General features: G+C 36.1%; 1 protein-coding gene across 4 annotated transcripts in view; it reads right to left on the bottom strand.

Moving 5' to 3' along the window:
- LOC126859063 (ras-related protein Rab-37) overlaps positions 1–19995 on the bottom strand; it is an 85423-nt gene extending 65428 nt beyond the window's left edge. The window contains exons 1-2 of one of the 4 annotated variants that reach the window (XM_050609982.1): positions 19398–19995; positions 3635–3753 (exon numbers count right to left, since the gene is read on the bottom strand). In XM_050609982.1, coding sequence (XP_050465939.1) covers positions 3635–3697 — 63 coding nt within the window. In that variant the 5' untranslated portion in view covers positions 3698–3753; positions 19398–19995. Of the gene's footprint in view, positions 1–3634; positions 3754–9356; positions 9999–19397 lie in introns of those variants that run through there. The other 3 variants (XM_050610048.1, XM_050609992.1, XM_050609974.1) reach the window with 3 other exon arrangements.
- Positions 19996–24185: the final 4190 nt, after the last annotated feature.

Here is a 24185-nt window from a genome sequence, read left to right as displayed (position 1 = left end):
TAAAGTATTGTTTACGAATTACCCTTGATTTAGCGTAACAAAAATTTGTTTACTGATAGACAATGTATATAATTAATAAATAAAAATATAATTTAATTAATAAATGTTAATAAAAATTATTTATTAATTACATGAGATATTATATTTTATTCTCTCTCTCTCTCTCTCTCTCTCTCTCTCTCTCTCTCTCTCTCTCTCCCTCAGTCTCTCTATATATATACATAAATTATTCTATACAGTTTGATTATAATTTGAGATGCTTTATCTCTAAAAATTAACTTTATCATTAAAAATCGTCAACGATTAAAATAAACTGACGTAGATAATTAACGTTAGCTTTACAAATTCAATTGTGCGGAAGTCAATCAAGAAGCTAGGCATCTGCGACCTGCGAGAAATTCTGTTTGCCACCTTGAGATTATCTCATTGTAATCCCAAGGCCGCTTATCTTCGAAAGTGTTGCGTCGGACGCGTACAAGTCTTCGCGATAACTTGCCGATCGCGCGATAACTTCTCTCGCGAAATGCTTATCGCGAATATTATCTCGGAGCTACTGGAGATCAGAACCAGTTCAACCAAAATCTCGTCTGCCATCGCCGCGCGGAGGCGAATGCTGAAATAACTGTCCTTCGATCGGCTGATGTCTCTATCTCCGTAAAACGAACGTTGTAACGTCGAGAGATACTTAAAGTCAATTAATAAGTCCCCGGCGAAACCAAGATGTAACGTTTAGATCCCGTCATGGCCGTACGCCATCGTGAAATGTGGTGCAACCGAGTATTGCTGGGCCCCCTTTTATGGTGTCACGAGAGTACACGATTAACTCGTCCAACATGTCGCAGTATTCATTTCGATCTCTCACCTGCGAATCTTGCGATTACTAGTCTCTAGATATTTCTCATTTTGATCCATGGTTCGTTTCATAAAAATAATCATTTTTATTTCGATCTCTCTCTCTCTCTCTCTCTCTCTCTCTCTTTCTTTTTCTCCATTTATAGAATGTAATTAAACTACATATTTTAACGAAATATTATTATACATTATCCTTAATTTATTTGTAGGCTAATTTAATTTATTTATAGAGCAATTTTATCAATACAGATATAAGTTTAATAGATAAATTTATATTTATTAATTATTTTACCTTATAATAAAAAAAATTACCATAAATAAAGAATGATTTATAATAATATTTAGTAAATTTAATACATTTAGTTATTTACTATAACAGAATGATTAAATTAATATATATTATTAGAGAATTTATATTTATTAATTAAATATAAATACCAGTAAATAAAAATTTTTACTCTAACTAATAATTACAAAAAATACTCGTATGAGTTATGAGATGTATATCCTCCCTTGTAAAATAAAAATTATCAAAAGATGTCTCTCTCAGTTTCAAATTAAACGTGTATCCGAAATATGATGCGAAAACTTGCGAAAGGTGACATCATGATGATGCTTGTTGACATCGAAAGGAAACTCGCACGGAATCGATAAATTTACATGAAGAGGAAAGGCGACCGGCATGCATGATTTATAGCACTGTTCTTTAGCGAAGTGGTACCGAAGAAAAAGAAGTCCGATATAATCTCTAGCCGGTTACTCGTTGAATATTTAGCTCCGCGAAGGTTACTCTAGCAACGGCTAAAGTACTTTGCGTATTCGTCGCACGACTTAAATTAATGGTTTTTATCGGGCGTACAAATGATGGCGTAGGAGCGGATTATTAGGTAGTATTATCGTTTTAGTTTTCAATTATTGACATTACGGCTTCGATATCTTGTAGCGTATTTCATGTCTTTTCTTTTTTCTGCTTTTTACATAAATGTAAAAACATCGCGATTGTCCCAAGCCCAAGCCTTGAATTAACTTATGGAGATACTACGCTACGCAACTGCACGATATGATAGAGTTCACTTAATAACATGCACACGCACGTGTTCGCTTTCATGTCGATTATTCTCCATCTCGATTTACCTCAAAAATGCATTAAACTCATTCCCTGAAAAGATGAATCTGAAAGGATTCCCTGAAAGGATGAATCTGAAAGGATTCATCCTGAAAGGATTCCCTGTTTCGTACACAGTGACTTTGATTATGCGATATATTAGTTTAAGATTATATATATGCGTATTTAGTTTGATAAAGAGTGGGAATATATTTACGATAATTCCTAAATATACATATTGTACATAATATGTTTTATATTACATGTAATTATATTACATAATATGTAAAATATAGAAACAAGCTTTTTTTCCAAATCATAAATTCTTTTAGCGACATTAATCTAATACGATTTTTATTTGCTTACGGATATAAATTTTTCTATCAAAATAGAATAAAAATTATAATAGATTAATTATAATAGATAATTATAATAAAAACTAAAAATTAGATTTATTTTTCCTGGCAGTATTTCTTTTCTATACTTATTTATTTTACTACATTTTTCTTATTGTTTATAGAAAAAATATATTTTAAATATTCAATTTAAAATAATCTTCGAAAAAAGCATAAGAACTTTTAAAAAATTTATATATTATTTTTTCGAATATACAAAACAGATAGTAAATTTATGCTACAAGACAAATTTTTTATTTAAAAAAAAATTAATTATTAAATTATTTAATGTGCAAGTCTAATATGCAAATCATTTATACCTGCCTCATTGTTGCTAATAATTTAATTTTAAATAGTATTTTTCAATTATTATTTTGTGTCAAATTTGTTGGTATTCTTTTTATTTCTATACAAAAAATAATCACATACTCACATCACACACTTAACGTCTCTCTTTTTCTCTAATATATTTATTTAAAAAGACAGTGCTTTTTTTACATTTTTTAAACTAATTTATCTCCCTTATTTTTAGAAGACAGACGCGCGTATGAGATATTTTGTGTGAAATAAAATCCTCTTTCCAAACATAACTGATCGGATAATTTAAAGTTAAAAATTAGTTAAATATTTCAGACTAAATTTAGCAATATTACACCAAAAAACGTAATACATAATAAAATTTATTCTTTGCTCTTTATTGTTATAAAAAAATTCTAAAATATTTCATTTAAATTTAATATTACTTTGACTTTCATTGAAATTATAGACATACGTAAGCAATATCAAAAATAAACAATCGTTATCAAATAAAATACAATCGAAACCCACGAACAATGTCATTTAAGTTATATGTCAATTATCGACAGTTTTGGAATAGATATGTTTGCACATTGATATGACATTTTTGGAACAACAATTTAACCAAGATAATCTGTTGGGGTGATCTATCACTGTCCGAAAGAAAGATCCGATCCCTCAAAAAAAAAGAGAGGGATGAAAATTACAGCTTCGAGAGTATCGTATTGATCGAGCACGCCAGATGCTTAATCGAACGCACGATCGATGGTGAGTCCCATGACCCGCGTACAACTACCGTTCTTAGGATACCTGCCGCACCGGTTCTCCACGTTCATTACTCAATAACGACGACGTCGTCGTTGCCTGTATGGCGCTGGTGATAAAGTTGACGACGGATAATTGGGTTGCGAAAGCGTACCCGCGTGTCGAGATAGCGTGACACGTCGCGCGCGCAGTCGATCGATTTTTCCAAGAATATACTTACATTAAGGGACGCCGAAGCGGGAACCGTGACCATGGATGAACCATCACCAGCGCCGCCTCTCATTGTGCCCCTCTAAATGCGAATATCGCCCCTCGGTGATCGCCGGTCGCATTGGGTCACTGTGAACAGAAGAATCACGCCCACCGGGTCACTGCATGGTCTATTTAATCGCTATGAGGGAGAAATAAAAAAAAAGATCTTTCGCGAGGAATTTTTATGCAAGGTCATGTAATCTAGAAAGAACGATTCATCTTTCAACTTTTAGAAAATCTTTTTAGAAAGCTCGAAAAATGTCTAAAAAATTCTGCTTTTAGAACATTTTAATATACGACATACATATGTATAATTTTATATAGTTATTCTAATAAAAATTATTATTAGAAATTAATAATTATTAATTATAATTATTAATAATAATTATTATTATTAATAAATGTAGTAATAGTTGTAACAAAATTATTATTAATTATTATTAATAATGATAGTACCAATTAATAATGTTTTAATATTAACATTTAATAAACAGTCCCTACGAAAAAGATGCACTATAGATATAATGCACTTTAAGAAAAGATTGAGGAGATTTTATCTTCAATTTTTTGGCAACCCAATAAAAATTTCTTTCACGGAAATTCATATAATAGTTGGACGTTATCACGTTTCCAAATGGCCGATTATAAAATTCAAGTATAAACTATTCTCAAAGTGCTTCAAGACAAAAATCAAAATTACTGATGTGCCGTGACAAAATCATTACGTCGATTTAGTAGAGAAATCGAAAAAAATAGCGCTTCCCTCATCTGAATTTGATCTATCTATTCATCTATCTTTTCAACCCTCCCCGGTTCACACACATACACACGCACCTCGTCGCGATGCCACAAACGAATGCTCCTGAAATCATCATTTCTCTCTGGACTCTGCTCACTCGAGAACCCAGTTTTTCTCTCTGTGTCTCTCTCTCTCTCTCTCTCTCTCTCTCTCTCTCTTTCTCTCGCTCTCTCTTTTTCTTTCCCTCTGATCAGTACATTTTATAGCCTAACGTGCTCCATGCCTTCTCCATTCAATCTTTTCTCTCGCTCTCTCTATTTCTCTCTCTCTCTCTCTCTCTCTCTCTTTTCCTTTCCTTTCGACACGTGTACTTTCTCATCGCGTCTCTCTTTCTTTCTCTTATTTCTACGTCTTCGCACGCAATGTGCAGGCATCATTTCCGCACACGCTGCACGTGAAACGTTCCGCACGTTCTATCTCTCTCGCATGCGTACTTTAACCACTCGAGTATCATTCGTCACACTCGTCAGGCAGGACGGCTGTTCCATTCTCTCTTTGCGTCTTCTCTTCTTCTCTCTTTCGCTCTTGCCGTAGCATCCACGCTCCGCACATTTCTCGTCTCCGTCACGTGCGCGATCACTTAGACCGAGAACCTGCCGTTCGTCTCTGTCACACATTCTCTCGACGTGCCCACCCACTACAATGAGTTCCACCCGCCCACGTTACCTCTCACGCACTCTCCTCTCGCCGACCGATTATGCGTTGCAGGATCGGAAAGCGAGAGATACAAAGAGCATTCTTTTTTTCCTTCATTAATCGTACATGCCCGGCCATAATTACGCCCGTAATTGCGATTCGCAAATTATATTATTCGTTTCGGAAACAAGATAGCGAAAAATAAATCGGGGTTAAATCGATACTTTTTTTTTATAATAAATCTCTTTCTAAATTACTCCTCGGATAATGCGCATAATCCTTTATCTTCAAATTTCTTCTCGAGTAGTATTTTATAGATTTATTTCATCGATAAACTTCAATGCGAATTGAGCTCCGACATTTCTCCTTTTAATAAGACGATAGATTCGACTTAAGAAATGTCGAACGACTAAGCAAAAAGCGACTCTTCCGCTAGAATGCTTCGTTCATCTATCGCGGAAATTCTCCGTCCTTGAAGACAATACTCAATGCACTTTTTTCTGATTTTTCATGATTTTTTTTTTCGATTTCTATGATCAGTCAAGCGAAACGTTATCAGAAGCAGCACATTTGAGGAGAAAGAGAAATGTCATTATTTCATGTCATTCATTTTATGAAACGCCTTGTGTAAAAACATTTACGCAAGAGATTTTATTCCATTAAGTCGAACTATTTTCGCTGCTAATTAATACGTACAACGGCCACGTAAAAGATATCAAAATTTTCGAGAATCTTATGACAAAAAGCCCTTACTCTAAGAATTCGACAAAACATTCTCAAGTAAAAAATCTTGATGAGCTTTTAAAAAATCTCTTGTAATTTACAGCAATGCTGATAAAATAAAGCGCAACGTATTATAAAAGAGAACATCTCAAAATTTTCTGAAATTCTCAAGTGAATAAATTTCTTATACAGGATGTTCCAAGTCAGATCAATAAAACTTCAGGGTCTTACAGTAAATTGAATTTGGAACAAAAAAATTCCTTAAGCATAGGTCCACAAACGTTTCATTAAAAAGTTATAGCTAATAAATTCTCTGTAAGTATAATTAATTATGATCAAAATTTAATAAGAACATTTTTATGTTTGCATTTGTAATGTTTGCTATACGAACTATAGTTTATATAAAAACGATCGAAAAATGGTTTTTTTTCAAATTTCTGTTTTTTTTCATTATTTCGAGCTTATCCTATTTTGAATGTCTTATCAGAATTAAATGAAATTTATAACTTTATAATTTATAATTTGATTTGTATAATTCAATTTGTTATTTAATTATCAGTCTTATTTGGTACTATTTTCAATTGAATGATATTTTAAAAAATCATCAAAGAACATAATTTTTTGAAGTTTATTAGCTATAACTTTTTAACGAAGCGTTTCCGGATCTATCAAAACTTTTTTCCAAACTTTGCTCCAAATTCAATTTCCTATAAGACCCCGAATTTTTATTGACCTAGAATAGGCCTATATGTATTGTGAATGATATTTTGACATTTCGCATCCGGGCTTTCAATCAACTCCATCGTCAATGTATAATACGGCCGTGCACTTTACCAAATAACGTCAGCGATCCCGTATCTTGCGCCATAGAATTATAGCGATTTGATTGTACGTCGCGTCCTCTCGCTGCTTAATGAGAGCGAGAAGTTCGATCGAGTAGAAAGGTCATTGGGGCTCGTCGATCGTTCCGGGTACCGCATCGTGGTAAAAGCCCTCTCTCTATATTTAGCCACATATGGCTACATATAATTCCCACCTACGTGTCGCCCGTACGTCCCGCTCGTGTTTTACGAGCCCGTGCCACATTTTCATTATGTTTACATGCGTCGCAAAATTGAACGTCGCAAATTGCATGCGCACGCCTGGAAACATCGATCGACAAACGCCAATGAGTTTGTCGATCCTCAAACGGTTACAACAGTTCGAAAAAAGAGAATAATAATTCATTGTATTTTCTTTTTATGTTATCCTTTTTTTATTTGTTTTTTTTTTCATATGTTTGATGCAACTCTGATATTAAAAAAATGTTATTGTAATTTTGCAATTTTGAATAATTTTAGATTAAGATCGTAAAAAAGATTGTTTCGATATAATTGATCGTGTTAACTATGTTACGTATTAGAAAAGTTGTATCCCATTCAATATTTAATATTGTTGAAATTTTTAATTCTCGAAAGAAATTCATTGTGAAGATTAAGATTAATAAGTAATGTGTGTTTCGAGATATTGAGTTATGCTGTAATATGGTTATAATTAATCCATTTTATGCTTCCCATATTAATATATATCATATTATTCGTCGATTTTAATATTCGATTTTCTTAATCAATAATCCCTTTTCTTAATCAAAAATCCTATAAAAATACGAATCATGAAATTTCACAAAAGCTCAAACTTTTTTTTGCGGTAGATTCAATAGTTAATCATAAAATTCTGTTACTATTAATCTTAATAATAAATTCCTTGTGAGGAATATTAAAAATATTAATTTTTAATAAAATGAAATTCGGGCGCATCATATGCCGTAATAACGTCAAAATAGTTCATTTTTTGACAAAAAAGATCGTATTTTTAACTTTCTTATTTAGCAATTTAGCAAAAATAATAATAAAATATATAGGAGATTCTCATCTCCTATACACACAGCCGCGACCATAAAATTATTACCAAAACGCCATCTTAAATATTGATTTATCTACGTATGTAATTTGCTATCATGGAATATGACAGTTATCTCGCGATCGCGTATAAAATTAACGCCAGCGTCGACTTAATATCCTCGTAGCAAGATCGAATCTCGTTCTATTGTCATTTAGAAGTCACGTCTATGACCTGCCGCTGTGTACCCGCACGATCTGCACTATCTAATCTCCACATCTTCGCGATACAATTATAGGGGGGTTGCGACTTATAACTATGGATTCTGCCAACGTAATAAATCATATCTAACATTTAGAAACGTAATTTATTGTTATTGTTATTATCCATATGGAAAGTTTCGATCAATCATGTTTGTAGGAAGAAAATAATCGTAATAATCACAGGAGGATTACTTTCTTACACTTTAAATCGACGGATAATTCTAAATTAAATTAATTAAATTAATTATTAATAAATTAAAATTGAATTAATAAATTAAATATTGTAAACAATTTAACGCTTTAATTTATTATATTTTTAATTGCCCAAAAGATCCGAGCAATATATAGAAATTAAAATTGAATTAATAAATTAAATTAATTGTTATGCATTATGTATAAATATTACAAACACATCCCTTCAAGTTTTCATTTATTATATATTTTTTTATTTATCCAAAAAATCAGAGTAATGTGGAAATATCACAATTAACGGAACTCGGTCAAACGTTGTGAGTTGTGAATTGGAGTTACGTAGGAATACTCAACAACTTGTTACACTTCTCGCCACGCATGCGTACTATCGACAGTGACTATCATCGCAGTAAATACATATTTTTACGATTCATTGTTCTATTCTTTCGGATGATAATTTTTATAATCAGTTCAACAACTTTCAAAACATCAAGAAAAAAGAGAGAGAAAAAAATTATAACCAAAATTGAAAGATAGTCTAAAAATAATAAAATATTATACAAGTCAAGTTTTTTATATCTATCATAAAACTATATTAAATCATAAATAACAAACGCTCGAGCATTTCTCTTTGTTGCGTGAGGAAATGTTTTACATCGACATAGTGAAACAGCGCTTCGACAACGCGATATTGATTAAATGCCATTCCCCGAAAGGCTATGTCCGTTCCCGTATTGAAGTTGAAGTACGTTCCGGTGGACATCAAGGTCGCGTATATGAGTATCGCTTTTCTCTATTTCCTGTCTTACAAATGCGCACGCGATGACCTTATGGAGTGAAGATTAAATATTAAAGCTTGAACTGACACTTTCTTCAAAAAGTGTGCATTTTTACGGGGAATATTTTCCGTCAGGAGATTACTTCGCAATTTAAAAAAAAAAAATAATATCGCTGGTTTTCTCATAATCGATCGCAAAACATTCCTTTTTAAATGACATGAACTTTGCCGCGACATAACGTCGGTTAGGATAATCGAGAGGTGTAAAGTCATTGAAAAAGGTTAGCTTTGTAAAAATGCAGCGAGTAAATAATTGATTTAAGAAACACTGATACCGCGCTGTCATCATACACAGTTACAAAATGCGACTGTTGCATTTGTCGTGTACTCTTAATCAAACAATTATTATAATTGATCTTACCTTTAAAGTGCTCCCACGGAGCGCTCGCTGTCGTAGAATTTCGTCTTTCAATCGGAAATCGAACGTTGACACACCTATCCAGCGAATCCTATCCTCTCGCCGAGAGGGATCGGCGAACCGCTATCACTTTACCACCGCGCAACTATTTTCCCGATAAGCGATTCTATTCTAGCCGATAACGCGCCGCGGTGACGTAACGGCGGAGACGACGGAGACACTCACCTTCCATCGCCGTGTGGTAGGTCGACCCACTTTTCTCATGAACGCGACGGGCAAGTCTCGCTTTCTCTCTTTCTCTCTCGCCTTATCGATCTCCCACTCTCTCTCTCTCTCTCACTCTCCCTCAAATATCCCTCCTTTTCGGGAGATGAATCGAAAAACTCGTTCGTTGGAGTTTCAAACGCGAGGAGGTTAATCATACACTCGCGACGCAATTCACTCACATCGAGTCACCTCTCCTACGCCTTTCGAGGACGAGTCCTCGTCGTCCGTCATGACGACGCTTTCTATCCGCCGTTCGTCACGTGACGCACTAGCCTGACCGACACACGGAGTCACGGTCGTCGCGCAGCTGACGCGACAGGGCCGCCGGCACAATGAAAATGGAACGAGCGCGACGGAAGAGACCCGGACGCACGCGAGGACGCGAAGTCCCAACGCGAGTTTCCGCGACGCACATATTCCACTCTCGGAAGTGCAACGAGTGTGAAAGGACGAAGAGGGCGCACGCAAGCGCGCGGCGGTTAACTCGCGCTAACTTCTCTCCACTCAACGCGAGCTCGCGCGTCGTGTTACATCACGTGTGCATTTCGCGCGGGTGTTGCGTCATCGTACGCGCGCACGTGCTCGCGTATGTTCGGCAAGGGTCGCCTAAGAGATACATCGGTGTCTAATTACAGATGAGCGATAGAAATATTAATCGAGAAGTCGAGAAGGTATCTTGAAGGTATTTCATTTTTTACATTTTGCAGCAAATCCGCACCGCACGGATCTTTTCTTTTTTAATTATCTTGAATTGGAATGTATGTGTATTTTGGAAAAATGTTTGCGGAAAAGAAGTAATAGGCGCAGCAATTGTGACTAAAAAAGAGCAGATTGGAGAAATCCATTCTTTTGACGCGATCAGCAGTAAATGTTAAAGAGCGATATCACCTGTTGATAGTGATTCTTAACGCACTTTCTCGATAGATTCTCATCTTCACAAGATCCTATTTTCTCTCTTAAAATAAAGAATATCTACGAAAAAGTAACAACTTGTCTTGGGAAAGAAACAAATATATTTTTCGCAGGAAAAATAGATTTTTTGGGGAAATAATTGATTTTATATTTTTTAAACGAGAGAAAAAGAATATTTTTTTCCAATAGTACAGAAATATCAGAGAAGTCTTGAATTTTTAAAAATAAATTTATACCTTAACATTATTATTTTTAACAAAATTTTTTATGAACGACGAGTGTTTCTATTGCATTATTAGCCTGATCGCATCAAATCGAATTTTCAAAGTACTATCAATGATCGTTAATTTAAAATCCATACGAATTATGTACACAATTCATGACAATTGTATTCTGTAATTTTTAAGTTACCGGAGCTTTATTATCGCTTACGCAAACGGAATTTTTAAGAGATCACTTAGAATGGCATAAAAAGTTAGGATTTATCCGAATGTAAATAAAATTTGATTTAGATAAATACGCGAGAACGTGCTAAATGTGTCTTTATATTTTTGATCTCCCGAAATGATGAATGACGTTGACTCGACGATACTAAATGACTTGTCAATGATAGATTGACAGTTGCATATGACGACATCACAGTCCCCAACAGTCGAAGAAAATTATGAACAAAGGTAAAACGTTTTGGGGGAAAAGGGAAAATTTATGAAAAACGAGTTATCTCGTGCAAATTATATTTACAACGGAACTGAAACAATTGTCATGAGCTATCTTTCATTATGATATAAAACTATAATCTCAATCGCAATAATGACAAATTTTATAGACAGCTTTGCATTGTTAAAGAAGAGCAATCGCGAAGATAATCTCATAAAGTTCGCATGGATTTTAATAAAGATAGAATATCTTTAATCGATTTAAACAATACCAATATGTATCCTAAACGCATCGTAAAGTTAAGATAAACATCTATTTATAAAAATATATTCTCACAATCAGAACAAGCAGAGCCCTCGTCATCCCCCGCGAGTTTTCCCGCAAGTCAACACGCGGCGTATTCGCCGCCGATAAAATCGCGCTCCTGCCCCGGAATTACCAACCCCGATCTGTCACGAAATAAGGGCTGGCGGAGGAGGGTCTCGGCGAGGAGGGTCGCGCGGAGGGATGATGGCTCGATGAATTCCCCTGCGCGGAGCTTTCCGCAGTTTGGTGGCTCGCCACAGGATGGCGACGCTTCTTCGAGAGACAGGAAGTCGCGCCTTCGCGACCCCTACGCGGGCCAAGGACGAATCGGCCAATCGTGGCGGCAGCGGCGAGTCCAAAGTCCGAGCACTTTCCTCGGAATTCAAGGGCGGCGCGACCGCCATTTTTGTCGACACCGATCGGCGACTCGGCTGCGATTCTGCCGATCGACGCCGATGTACGTTAGCCGATTTAACATCACCGGGAATCGCGTATGATTTATTTTTATACCCTTTATACGACGATATGTACGCGGAATGTAGGAGGAAATATGCAGAGGACAATTTGTGACGAAAATTCATATAATGTTTACATATAATCTAAAGATATAAATGACAAATACATTTATTCGGCAGTAACTCATAGGCGATCAAGATGTGAATTTATTTGCGAGTATCTCGCGATAGAAATAGTTTTGTACGAATCACACGCAATTGCGTATATCCGCTAGAAGCTTTGCTTTTATTTTCAATTTTCAGTTTTTCATGTTTGTAAGTTCTAGAAAATTTCGATATATAGCTTTAATTTATAGAAATTGAGCTCCCCTCCACATTTGTAAGCACACGCAATAAACAAATAATTAATCATTTAAACTTAGATAAAGTTAAAAGGAGAACTTTTGACAAAACTATAGATTAAATAGCTTAAAAACAAAAGCGATATGACTGTTTAAATCAAAACAGATTATTAGATTGAAAATTGAGATCAAAAGTATAGGAGGAAAACTTCGACTCGGATATGCGCATTGTAATTAAAATAAACGAGCGTACTCGATCGATGCACGTAAGCGCGTGTGATATATGAAATGAAATACATTTGTGTGTGGAATTATAATAATATTAATTTGAGAATTAAATAAAAATTATTAATAATAACAAAAAAATATCATATTAATTAATAACGAAAGATACTAACGAAGATTCACGTAGATTCGTGAGTTGTTCGCGATTTTCCCAAAAGCTCATACTTTTCGATTCGTTTTATATATCCTTCGATCGTATCGTATTTAATGTCCCATTCTCGAACTCCTTACAAGAAGAGACGTAAAATTTAAATGAGACGTAACACTCTCGTCCGAGGCAAGGTTTTATCTGCACAAGCGCGCTGTCTTTGCGCTTTTATTAAATTTTCACTGCCGCTTCTTTATTTATTTTCCCGCGTCTTCGACGCCGTCCTTGCGACGAATTTCTCGAAAAAGTCGAACGCGTCGACACGTGAAATCTCCGACCCTTCCGTCCATCCGTCGTCTCAATTATGCAGATCCGTCCTGCATCGGCAGCGAAAAAGAAGAAAAGGATTTACATATCGCGAAAATATGTATGCCACAGGGATGTAAATCGCGTTCGCGTTCGTGCAATGCTACGACGACGACGTCCAAGTTCGGCATAGGAATAGGGAGGAATCGAAAGGAGATCGCGAACAAAGGTACATCGAGCGGGAGAAGATCGCGGCAAAGGCTGCTCTGGGAGGAAGCTCTCCAATTAGCATGAGCGCGGAGACGACAGATTTAAACAATTCAGCCGAAACCGTGAACGGATCGAGTGGAATTCGAGAGATTACAGCGAGCGAACGAGGTACTTTTATGCTACGAATACGGATGGATGTTTTTCCATGCTGCTTTTTTCATCGAACTCAATGTGCACAAACGTTTTATTCTTTTTTTTTTCCATCTTCTTTTCTCGTAACTTCAGGTACATATTAAATAGGATTTAATGGTATGAAGGATGTTTAAGCTTTTTTATTTATCACACATAGTTATATGTATATATGACAAATTTTTTTTTTTTTTTTTGTAAAAAATAAGTAAAATACTAACGGTTTCTAAACATTAAATTTACAAATTTCTGAAATAAAAATATAATTGTAAAAATTCCTCCAATCTCGGAGATAAATTTAATAATAAAATGAGGATAAAGCTTTTTGTAATTATTGCTAATGTTAATCTAATTTTAAAAAATAGAAATAACTGAAAAAACAAGATACTAGCGGATGTAAAAGGAAATAAAAACGTATTAGCTTGTTAATTTTCTCGATTAAGATTTCGCATCGATTTCTAAAGTTTCAATTAGTGTCCGCAAAAATTATATACATATAACGTTTACAGTCACAATTCAGAATATCTTAATTTCTAATAATCTAACTTGCGATGCAAATATGTGTGAGAATGAAATGAATAAAATTTGAACCATTAATCATAAAAGCCGACATATATGTATAGACATTTCTGAAAGAGCTTTGAGATTTTCAAGAAATTAGGTTATTAAATATACATATGTATTATATCAAATATTATTTTTCTCACATAAAAACGCAATAGAAGCCAGCAATGCAAATATAGTATATCTCGATTATATAACTCAAAAACGTCATTACATTAAAAGCATAGTAGCGAGACCCATATACTGTCTGTTTTTTTTAGACTGCAAAAAATTAAAATTTTTACTTATACAAGTAATGTATTAGATTACATAATATTATCAATTTTCATAATATTGTTTTATAATTTTTTTTTCTCTCGAGAACAACTGCTTTTCGCGAAAAGCGCCTTCGAGCTTCAAGAACTCCCGACTTTTAGCACATGAATTATAAGTTTTTGATATATAAATAAACCGACAAAAGATATAAGTTTGCATATTAAGCCTGATAAAGTACTTGGCATCTTCAAGAAATAGATGACGTCAATTGAAAGGAAACTATTTCGATAGCCTCCCTCTAATCAATTCTAATCACGATTATCGCACGTCATCGATTTTCTGCAGGAAAAGGGAAAGGGATAGAGAGAGGAGATGACGTTCCATGTCAAACGCGCGGCCCGCGCATAACGATCGCGAGGATATAGGAGCGTCGGAGCCGCGACGTTACTACAATCGACGCGATGTCGGCACATTGTCGTTGTTAGTTATTATTAGCGCGAGCAAGTGATCGCGACAGCACCGAGAACGGGACACCATGGTTGGCGGCATGCGATCCTGTTGCCGGGACGGCTGCCAACATCGACGGCGTCTGCGTGGCGACAGCTGGGCGTGCCATCTTGCACGTCTGCGTCCGGCTGCCCATGGTACCAGGCGAGCATAACGCCAGACAGTCCGCGTCTCGTTTAGGGCTCACCGAGACTGTCCGCGTCTCATCGTCAAGGAGAGGAGAGGCGAGGTGGCCCACCTCCTCGTTACCAGCTGACAGCGTGCATGCGCGCCAGATACACGCACACGCGCGCACTTTCGCTTACACGAAAGCGTGAGAGAATTCTGAGATCTATATATATGTGATATAATAATCGATAAGAGTCCAATTTTCCTCGCTATAAATTGCGTCTCGCGCGAATTATTGTCATCGCGAGTTTACAGCAAATCTGAGATTGTACGTATCTATGGGACAGAGAGCGTTTCGTGGAAACGAGATAATTTATAGAGACGGCGCCTGATAGAGATGTACGACGGACATGGCGTTATTAGGGAATACGTCTACCTCTTCTTCGAGAAGGGAAGCAGCGAGGTCCGCGAAGAAAAAAGGAGCACGCGACCTCCTCGCGGAATCGTTAAAGATGAAACCGGTGCTGCCACGTGGGAGAGAATCACACTCTCTCTCTACCGTGTACAGTGTAGAAACGAGGAGAGGGCCTGCGTTAGAGCGTGATCGCAGAAATGGCAAGAGGTCGTCGAAAGCGATCGACCTACGGATGGCTATTAAAGTCGCGCGACTCGCTTCGCGAAACCGCCAAACGAGAAAGAAAGCTGTGTCTCTATTAGCATTAAACGTATAAATCTACTAATGTCAACGAAAGATTCGTAAAAAACGTGGAAATTACTTCTCAAGATTGTTAAACCAAAGTGGTAGAAAAAAAAAGAAGAAAACGAAATTGCAAAATCTGCTATTGTTTGCTTCTGAAGAAAACTTTATATAAGATCGCATAAAAATTATAAATGTAGTCAATTTATGAAGCCATAATTAAGAAACGCGAGAGATCGCTAGATATTTCATATAAAATTCCTTATTCCTATTTATCCTTCTGAAAAATTAATTAAATTAGAAAATGCAATCTCTCGAGATTATTATTAAGATCGCGCTCTCGTTAATTTTGCAACCGGTTGAGGTCAATGTGCAGAAATCGTTAAATATAACTCGAACAAACGATTCAACTCCGACAAAACAGAGGCGGGGTCTCGCTAATATAGGACGGCGTTGTGAAAAATTGACGCGAGACCGTAAATATTAATCTTTTCCGTTTCGCGCACTTACCAAGAGAGAGAGAGAGAGTGATCCGCTTCGATATCAGTCTCACTTTACGAATGCGCGAAGATCGTCGGCCCGAGCTGCGCTTTCGCAGCGAAATGGAAAATTAATTCCCGACGACATACTAAAAAAAAAGGGCACACATATACAGCGAACCGCGATCGATACTCATCGACAAAGAAATTCACGGCGTGCACGACCCATTTCATTGCGAACGAACAAACAAACGAACGGACGGACGGACGGACGGACGGACGATTCGACAATCGAATTAATTACAACGCGGAAATTTGCGAGAGATCGTCGCTCGAGAGGAACAACCGGAGACGACCGTCTTTTCGCGAGAGAGAGAGAGAGAGAGAGAGGCCGGTTTACGATATTTTTACGCGATCGCCAACGAGGTTTTCCCCGACGGCTGCAATTTTATCAAACGTGTCGGTGGCAGCAACGTGTCAGTGACCCCAGACCAGAGGTCGGTTGCAGGTAGGAGAACGCGAAACCGTCGCTGCGCGAGTGTAGATATCGATTTGCCATCCGTGTCTGCGTTCGATGCGGAAAAAAAAAAGGAGCAAGTCGCGGCCGGCCTCCTGACATTCGCCGATATCGCCCCCGCGGCAGTCCACCGTTTATTCACTCTGACGAGAATGAGCCACCTCCTCCTCTCTTCCTCGAGAGAGAAATACCTCCTTCTCGTCGTCGAACTCGCGGCGCGACTCGCCAACTCGATCGAAGCGAGGATTCGCTCGATATACAGGGTGTCCCGCCTCTGTCGCGATGTAAGAATCTATTATAGAGATACGGACGAGGTGCGAAAAACGTGAAAACGTTATATAAGCATCTTTATGCATCCTCGCGAGACACGAAGATGTCTCGTAATTGTTGTTTCTAATCTTTTAAAACTTCGAAGGTGTAAAATCGCGCGGAGATAAGGATGTATGTACATTTGAATTAGCCGCAAGAACAAAAGATAAGATTCTACAAGATCCTTACAGAGATCAGCGATCGAGATTAAGTCGAGCGTTCAAGACAATTGCCGAACTTGGAAGGTATAAATTCTGTTCTTTCTTCCTGCAGAAAGTTCGATAGCTATAAAAATCCTGGAAACGCGACGTCGCCGCACGGCGTGCAATAACCATAAACCGAAACTCCCGCTTCGTCTCACCCGCTCAACCACCATAGAGCGTCGTTCACCATGTCCAGCGCGAGATAAACCGACTACCGTCGTCGAAATATACTCTCGATTTTTAGCGATCGTAAACGACAGACTCTTGTCGTTTCTCGATGTTATATCTTACCGTATACTTATGCATACGTCGTAAAATTTTAGAAACTGGCGGAAAATAAATTTTATTCTTATTTCTTTATAATTTTTAAATGGCAAAAAATATACGTATCTATTTAAATTGCATAATTTTGCGATATTTAAACTTCTTAAATTTTTTTGCACGCAGCCAATGAGAAACTCGACAAAATCCCTTCGAGAGCTCTATCAAGGAGGATAAGGAGAAAATGATCAAATTTAAAGGAACGATCGATCTGAGAGCTCGCTCTGCAAGAACAAAGACGGCCTTGCTAGCTCATGCGAAACGAGGAAAGTCTTAACGAAGCTTCATGGGAAGCGGGAGAGAAAGAACGTCTCTGTCGTTCGCCGGCCGTGACTTGGAGGGCAGCGCGATTGAGATTTCTGCGAGCAGGTGGTCCCCCATAATAAATCGTATTGTAAGCGAGAGAGATCCCCCCGGGCAGCCACCTGCGAATCGATATCGACGACCGGTCCAAAGCGGACCCGCATGCAAATTCGTGGAGAGTCACGAGAGGAGAAGTAGTCTAGGCTCTTCCTGACCCTCTACACTTCGCGTCCTTCTCCCCTCCCCCCTCCCCCTCCCCCTCCCTCCTCCCTTCCCTTCTCTCTTTCATCTCGCCTTTTTCTCTCCGATCTCCCGGAGTGTCGGCTTCGCGAGCACAAAGAGAGTCCTTTCCGGCCAGTTGTAGTGTCACCGCGAGAAACGCCTTTCGCATTTTTTCCTTTTAAGACTCGCGCTTGCCGAGATTAAGTCGTTAACGGATTAAGGAGGTTTGTTATTGATTTTTATCATCTCGTTTTTAGCGCCAAACGCGATCGTTTAATTCCTTCCTTCTTCTCAAATTTTATTTTATATAAAAATCATATATAACATCATCTTTCATAATACCAAGTGACATGTAAATGAACAACTAGGAAAACTGAACTTATCTTTCTCAAATTAAACGCTTACATCTGTTTGATACACGATAAATATATGGTATTAGTATACAGCTTTACATCTACGTATTATTGGCATAAATCACAGATATAATCGTACATTCGCGCATCTTTAATATTGGCAGTAATTACAACAGTGCCTATGAAAATAATATTTCATTGATTTATTCATAATTGCGCATTGATAATCCCCGAGGCAAATACGAGAATTAAAATGTATATTTGCTTGTAACTGAATTAATTGTAAACCCGACATACGAGAAACGCATACATATCGACGAATATAATGTAATATTTACTCGATGCATATGATAATAGCGATGTAAATAACTGTGATAAATTTCGAAACCATCGACGACTTGTAAAGGGATCTTTCAATATTACCTATATGATATCGCGATATTTTGCCGACAATTAGCACCATTAAATTTTTCCGAGAAAAGAAATACTAGAATTTGCATATTACTGTCAATTTATTCGTGTTTCAATCAAACTATTATTAATTAATTAAATTACATTTTCATATTTAATCATTTAAAAAAAATGTTATATTAACGCAATTTAATATAATTTTCTTAAATCGATATATAATGTATATATAGATTAATCCATCTGAAAGATATTTTATAGATGTCATGCATCAAAAATCCTGTGGTTCAAAAAAAATTAAAGGAAAATATCGCATCTTTAAATATATATTTATTTTTTTTAATAAGTAATTTTTTTCTTTTAACCTCAATAAAAGTTTGTAGAATGTAATAATTGATTGCAATGTCTTCCCATGTATTTAGATAGCAAGCGGTCTCTAGTAAACTTCTGTGAGTGTAAATTTTGTTTTTAAATTTTTGATTAAAAGTTGAAATCCGCATCACACACAGTAGAAAGAACTTATTCTTTTTTAAGGCGCAAAATCATCATTCGTTTAATTTTTAGGAACTAATAGAAGGATTAAAAGAATAACAATCATTCTAGAATATTTTTAAAAAATCTAGAATATATTTATATACATTTATATATAATTATTTATTTTTATATTTTATTATATGTATATTATTATATAATGATGTAATAATAATTCTCCACTTTGAAAATACGAGCAATTATTTTTTTAAACAACAAATAATAAATTAAATAAATTATAGTTTGCTCACCTCATGATTTCTCTGTCGTCGCCTCTCCAGATCTTCGATTTCTCCTCCTTTCGTATTCTTCCTTTATTGCTCCTTCACGATATTCAGTCGCGAAAATACGGTTAATTACGATCGCGCAAATGTTAATCAACAAAATCCGATGGCCACGCATACTTAAACGGCATTTCCTATGTTGATCACACACGACGCGAATTTTATTATACATTGCGATGAGAGAACAACGCGCGAAAATTATGGTCATACAAAATTACGATTCGTTTAATGCCCGCACAATCAGCTTTATGTTCTGCACTACTATTACTGACATTAACACCGCACTAATATTACATTAATATTCGTAAACATATATATAACGAGATAAGAGCGACAATTTTTCAATTAATTCAATGCGAAGTTAATATATTGTGTATAAAGAATAAAAAGAGAGAGAATATATACATATATATTGTAAAATATATACTTTGATAAATAAACTGTCGCTAATATTTCTACGTGTCGTTTATCGCTGGAATTAATCAATCGCGTAAGCTAATAATCATGATTGCAACAATTGTAGCGAATGATCGCGTCCGGCTGTCTGCCGATAGTTACCGTGATAGTGTCCCGAAAGATACTGCGATAATAAATCGTTCTTTCACCTTTCTGCTCGAGTCCCGCTGAATGACAACAAAGTGTGACCTCGTGTATGTACACACAATAGCACGCTATATCAATACAAATGAATATCGAATACCGCGTATAAAGCTGATTTGTTATCGTTGCGAGATATTTAACATATACTAAAATATGTAAATATTATATGATAATATAATATTAGTATATTACAATATGTAAATATTCGGAATATTCTGTATTCTCTCTCTCTCTCTCTCTCTCTCCTTGAATTTCAAAAGTTAATTAATACATGATTAATGTATTGTATTATCCCAAATCGAATTTTTCTCTTATTTTCAACCTCAACATTCAATTTAATATCTACTTTCATATTTTAAACAATCAAATTACTCTACTTTGAAACTACTTAATCTATAGTTTTGTTAAGAGCTCTCCTTTTTTAAACATCGTAGTAGGAAACTGTTTATTTTCTGTCTGAGGTACAAGTAAGAGCACAATATAATATAATTCCCATATAAATGAAAGAAAAAGAGAGAGAGAGAGAGAGAGAGAAAACTATTAAAAAAATAATATAATATCCTATTAACATATTACTATCTATATTACTACCTATTAAAGTCACAAAAAATTCTGAAGAATTTTAATAGGTTTCTCTCTTTCTCTTGTACCTATTATTGAATCTTTATCGATATTGTACAATTTGAAATATGCTTAAATTCCGTGCGCACGGAATAGCCCAAAACCCATATCAAAATAAATGATCGTGCATTTTCAAACATACGCATTCGCGCAAACAAGTCGAAACGAACGAGCGTTCGATATTAAGCCGCGCCAGGGCCCGTGCGACCCAAAGGGACGACGAGCGACGACGACGGCGGAAGAAAAAGAAAGGAAAAAAAAGAAAAAACGGAAAGCCCCGCGCGCGGTGGCAGCCGGTCCGGCGAGTTTTTGACCGTCTGGCGCTAACTGTCGGCCTCCGGTATCCACCTTCGCAGGTACCACAGTGCCGTCCCACACGTCGACGTCCCACTCCAACCGCGCGCGGGCCCTTTCACGGACCCTTCCGTTCGTCCCCTCTCCCTCGCCCCCCTATCCTCGACCGGACGCGCAGGACGCCCACGATTCGCAATCACGAGGCCTCGGTGTGATTTACGACGCTCGCGTGCGCGCATCCGCGAAATGATCTAACCGAATTCCGCGAATTGTAATTATTCGATTCAGATAGGTGCGCGATTAAAAAGAACGAATGCTATTTTTATGGAATTTTCGCACGGAAAAATTATTATTATGAGTAGTATGTGAATGGAAAAAGTATAGCAGAAGCATAGAAAAGAGAAAGAGATAGAGAGAAGGACAAAGAGAGGGACAGAAAATAAATAAATTTTTGTAAAATTTAATTAATAAGAATTTATTATTAATAATTAATATATTATTGAAATAAGTAATATATTTAATTTAATTAATAAGAAAAGATTAATAAAACTATATATATTTAAAATTAAAAAATATATTTAATATAAGTTATGATTATATAATGTATATCTGGCTATTATATAAAACTTGATATTATTCATATATAGAATTTTAAATTATTATTAAAAATTTAAAGATATAAATATATAATTTATTTAATTAATTAATTATTTATTATTTAAAATTTGCTCGCAAATTTTTCATTCTTTACAAAAAACGCTACGATCCGTATTCTAAATTTATACACGCAATCGGAGAAATACTGGAAGCTTTGGCGGTTTTCAGATGCTCAATAAATCAGATATGCCCGATATGTACTGGGTAATGTTAACGCGCGAGAAATGTATAAATCCCGTATTGCAGCTATGGAGCGTGAGGACATGCGGGTTTGCATGTCATGTGCGTTCCCCGTTTAACAGAATTTAGCGCGCCAAACCGTGCGATTCCGGATCCCTCGCAAAATAAATCTCAGTTATTTCGGTCCCATCATAGTGCGTCGTTGTCCGCCTTCCCGGTCTCATCGTCGCTTCTGCGTAGGGAGTACTCGCAGTAAATTTCCTCGTCAACTCCCTTCTTAACCGTCGTTAGCGACTAACTAATTTCCGGATCGGGGAGGAAGACGATGAATTGACGATTTGCGTAATTTTTATTGATGCGTAAATACGTTAGACGCAGTGATAAGAAATTCGTCTTCGGATAATGTTGTCGTGTCACGCCTCTGGAATTTTAGATTCTAATGGAATGGTGATACAATATCTATATCTTGATAACTTTATTTGATGTACGATAATTATTTATATATTTATTATACGATTTGAAGTAAAGAAAGGAATGTGTATCTCTGATAAAAAAAAAAAAAAAATGGAGAAAACCGTCTGATGTATTAATCTCGCGAATTAATTCTAGATAAAACTCTTTCCAACACAATTCAAGACACCGAGAATGCGAAATGTAAATTGCATTCCGGGAGTAAAGCGATTAAGAGTGAGCGTCGAAAGAGAGAAGTATATTCTGTCGTGTAATTCAGGTAAAGGAAGAAGGCAGAGGCAATCTTGTATGTGAGCTCGCTGCGGCGAGCCAAATTGCTCGGTTTACTGGTGAACACGCTCGGAATCCCGGATGAAACTCAAGATCGCAGAAAGAAAAAGGACGACGTCCTTTTACTGGTCATCATGATGTAGTTCTAACTTGTGGCGCGAGTAAACTTTCCCGCAAACAATTCGAATTTTCATCAAGATATCATTCTTCTTATGAGATCCGTCTCACATCTTTGATAAAAAAAAATCAATAAAATGATTACAAATCATCCTTTTTAGAGCATAGAGTAACAGATATTTTAATCTTTTTTGACTTGCAAACGGAAGTGGCAATTCATATTTTTTTTTAACTAAATATCATGCAAAAGTCATATAGAGATTGATATATATAATCTTCATTTTTTTAAAGATACTTTAAACATAAGTTCTTCAATTATACATTTTTTTATTATATTTATTATATTTTTATAATAAGCTCTTTATGTATGCGTGCGCGTATGTTATAATTATAATACATATATAATTATGTATAAATATATTAATATTTAATATATATATAGTATGATACGTACACAGATAAACACGATAAGTTTTATACGTGAAATATTATAATGTAATTATATATTAATATATATTAATATATATCTATACTTTTTATAATTCTTTTATAAATTATTTTTATAGACTATCATAAACATATATAAACATACACGCTCGTTATTTTAAATTCTTCAGACCGAATTGTTTGTCTGTCAGATTGTTACGACAGAGGCTTCGTTGCAAATGATAAGCATGCTGGTTTCTTCATGGGCTCATCATTATTCATTCCTTAGGTACAACATTCATTTCGCGTCACCCCTGGCTGCGTTGTACGTCATTGGGCTTTACGGCGGTTTAACGATAACGATAGTCCGACAAGCAGGACAGAAAGGAACGGGGGGAGAAGGGTGCTCGACTCAATGTTTATCGACTGAATCCCCGTTTGGCGCCGGCGCTTATATCACCCCCATTTTCACCTCCTGCAGTCTTGCATCCCGATGTTTCGATACTGTCGTCGTTTATCGCGCTGAAGTGCATACAAACACGTGTACACGTAAACACCGTCTTAAAATAGTGAAATAGTCAAAGGGTGTGAACATACACTTCGACAATTTTGCAAAAATACATGATTGTCATTTTATGATAGCTTAAACAAAAGCTTTACCATTTTATAAAAATTTTCTTGACACCTTTGTGATATTGTCACCTTGACGATATAAGATATAGAATGACATAAGATTTAGAAACGATCTGTGAAAATTCGAGAAAAATTAACCAGATTTGTCAAAGAAAAATATCACCCGCCGCGCCTTTTACCCCCGCACATTCTTTATATCCTTCTTCGGATTTTTTTTCAGAGGCGATTTGCATCTAACGAAGCTACTTTGTTCTCGTTGCCTTCCTCTTGCCCGCAACTTTCTCCCACGAGACACATAAATGTCGAAAACTTATAAAAGGACGGTCCTAGAAGGACCGAGATGAAATGGAAAAAGAAAGAAAAGAAGACAGTTCATGATCTATCTGTGACACGAATGCCCCAAAAACGGTTTGCGTCCACTATTTGATGGGTTAATCGACGTACAGATAGACTGTTTTCTACAATGCACAAGAATGGAATAAGGAA

Source organism: Cataglyphis hispanica, chromosome 1 (assembly GCF_021464435.1).
Source record: "Cataglyphis hispanica isolate Lineage 1 chromosome 1, ULB_Chis1_1.0, whole genome shotgun sequence".
NCBI classification, from domain to species: Eukaryota; Metazoa; Arthropoda; class Insecta; order Hymenoptera; family Formicidae; genus Cataglyphis; species Cataglyphis hispanica.
This window is presented reverse-complemented; position numbering and strand designations above follow the sequence as displayed.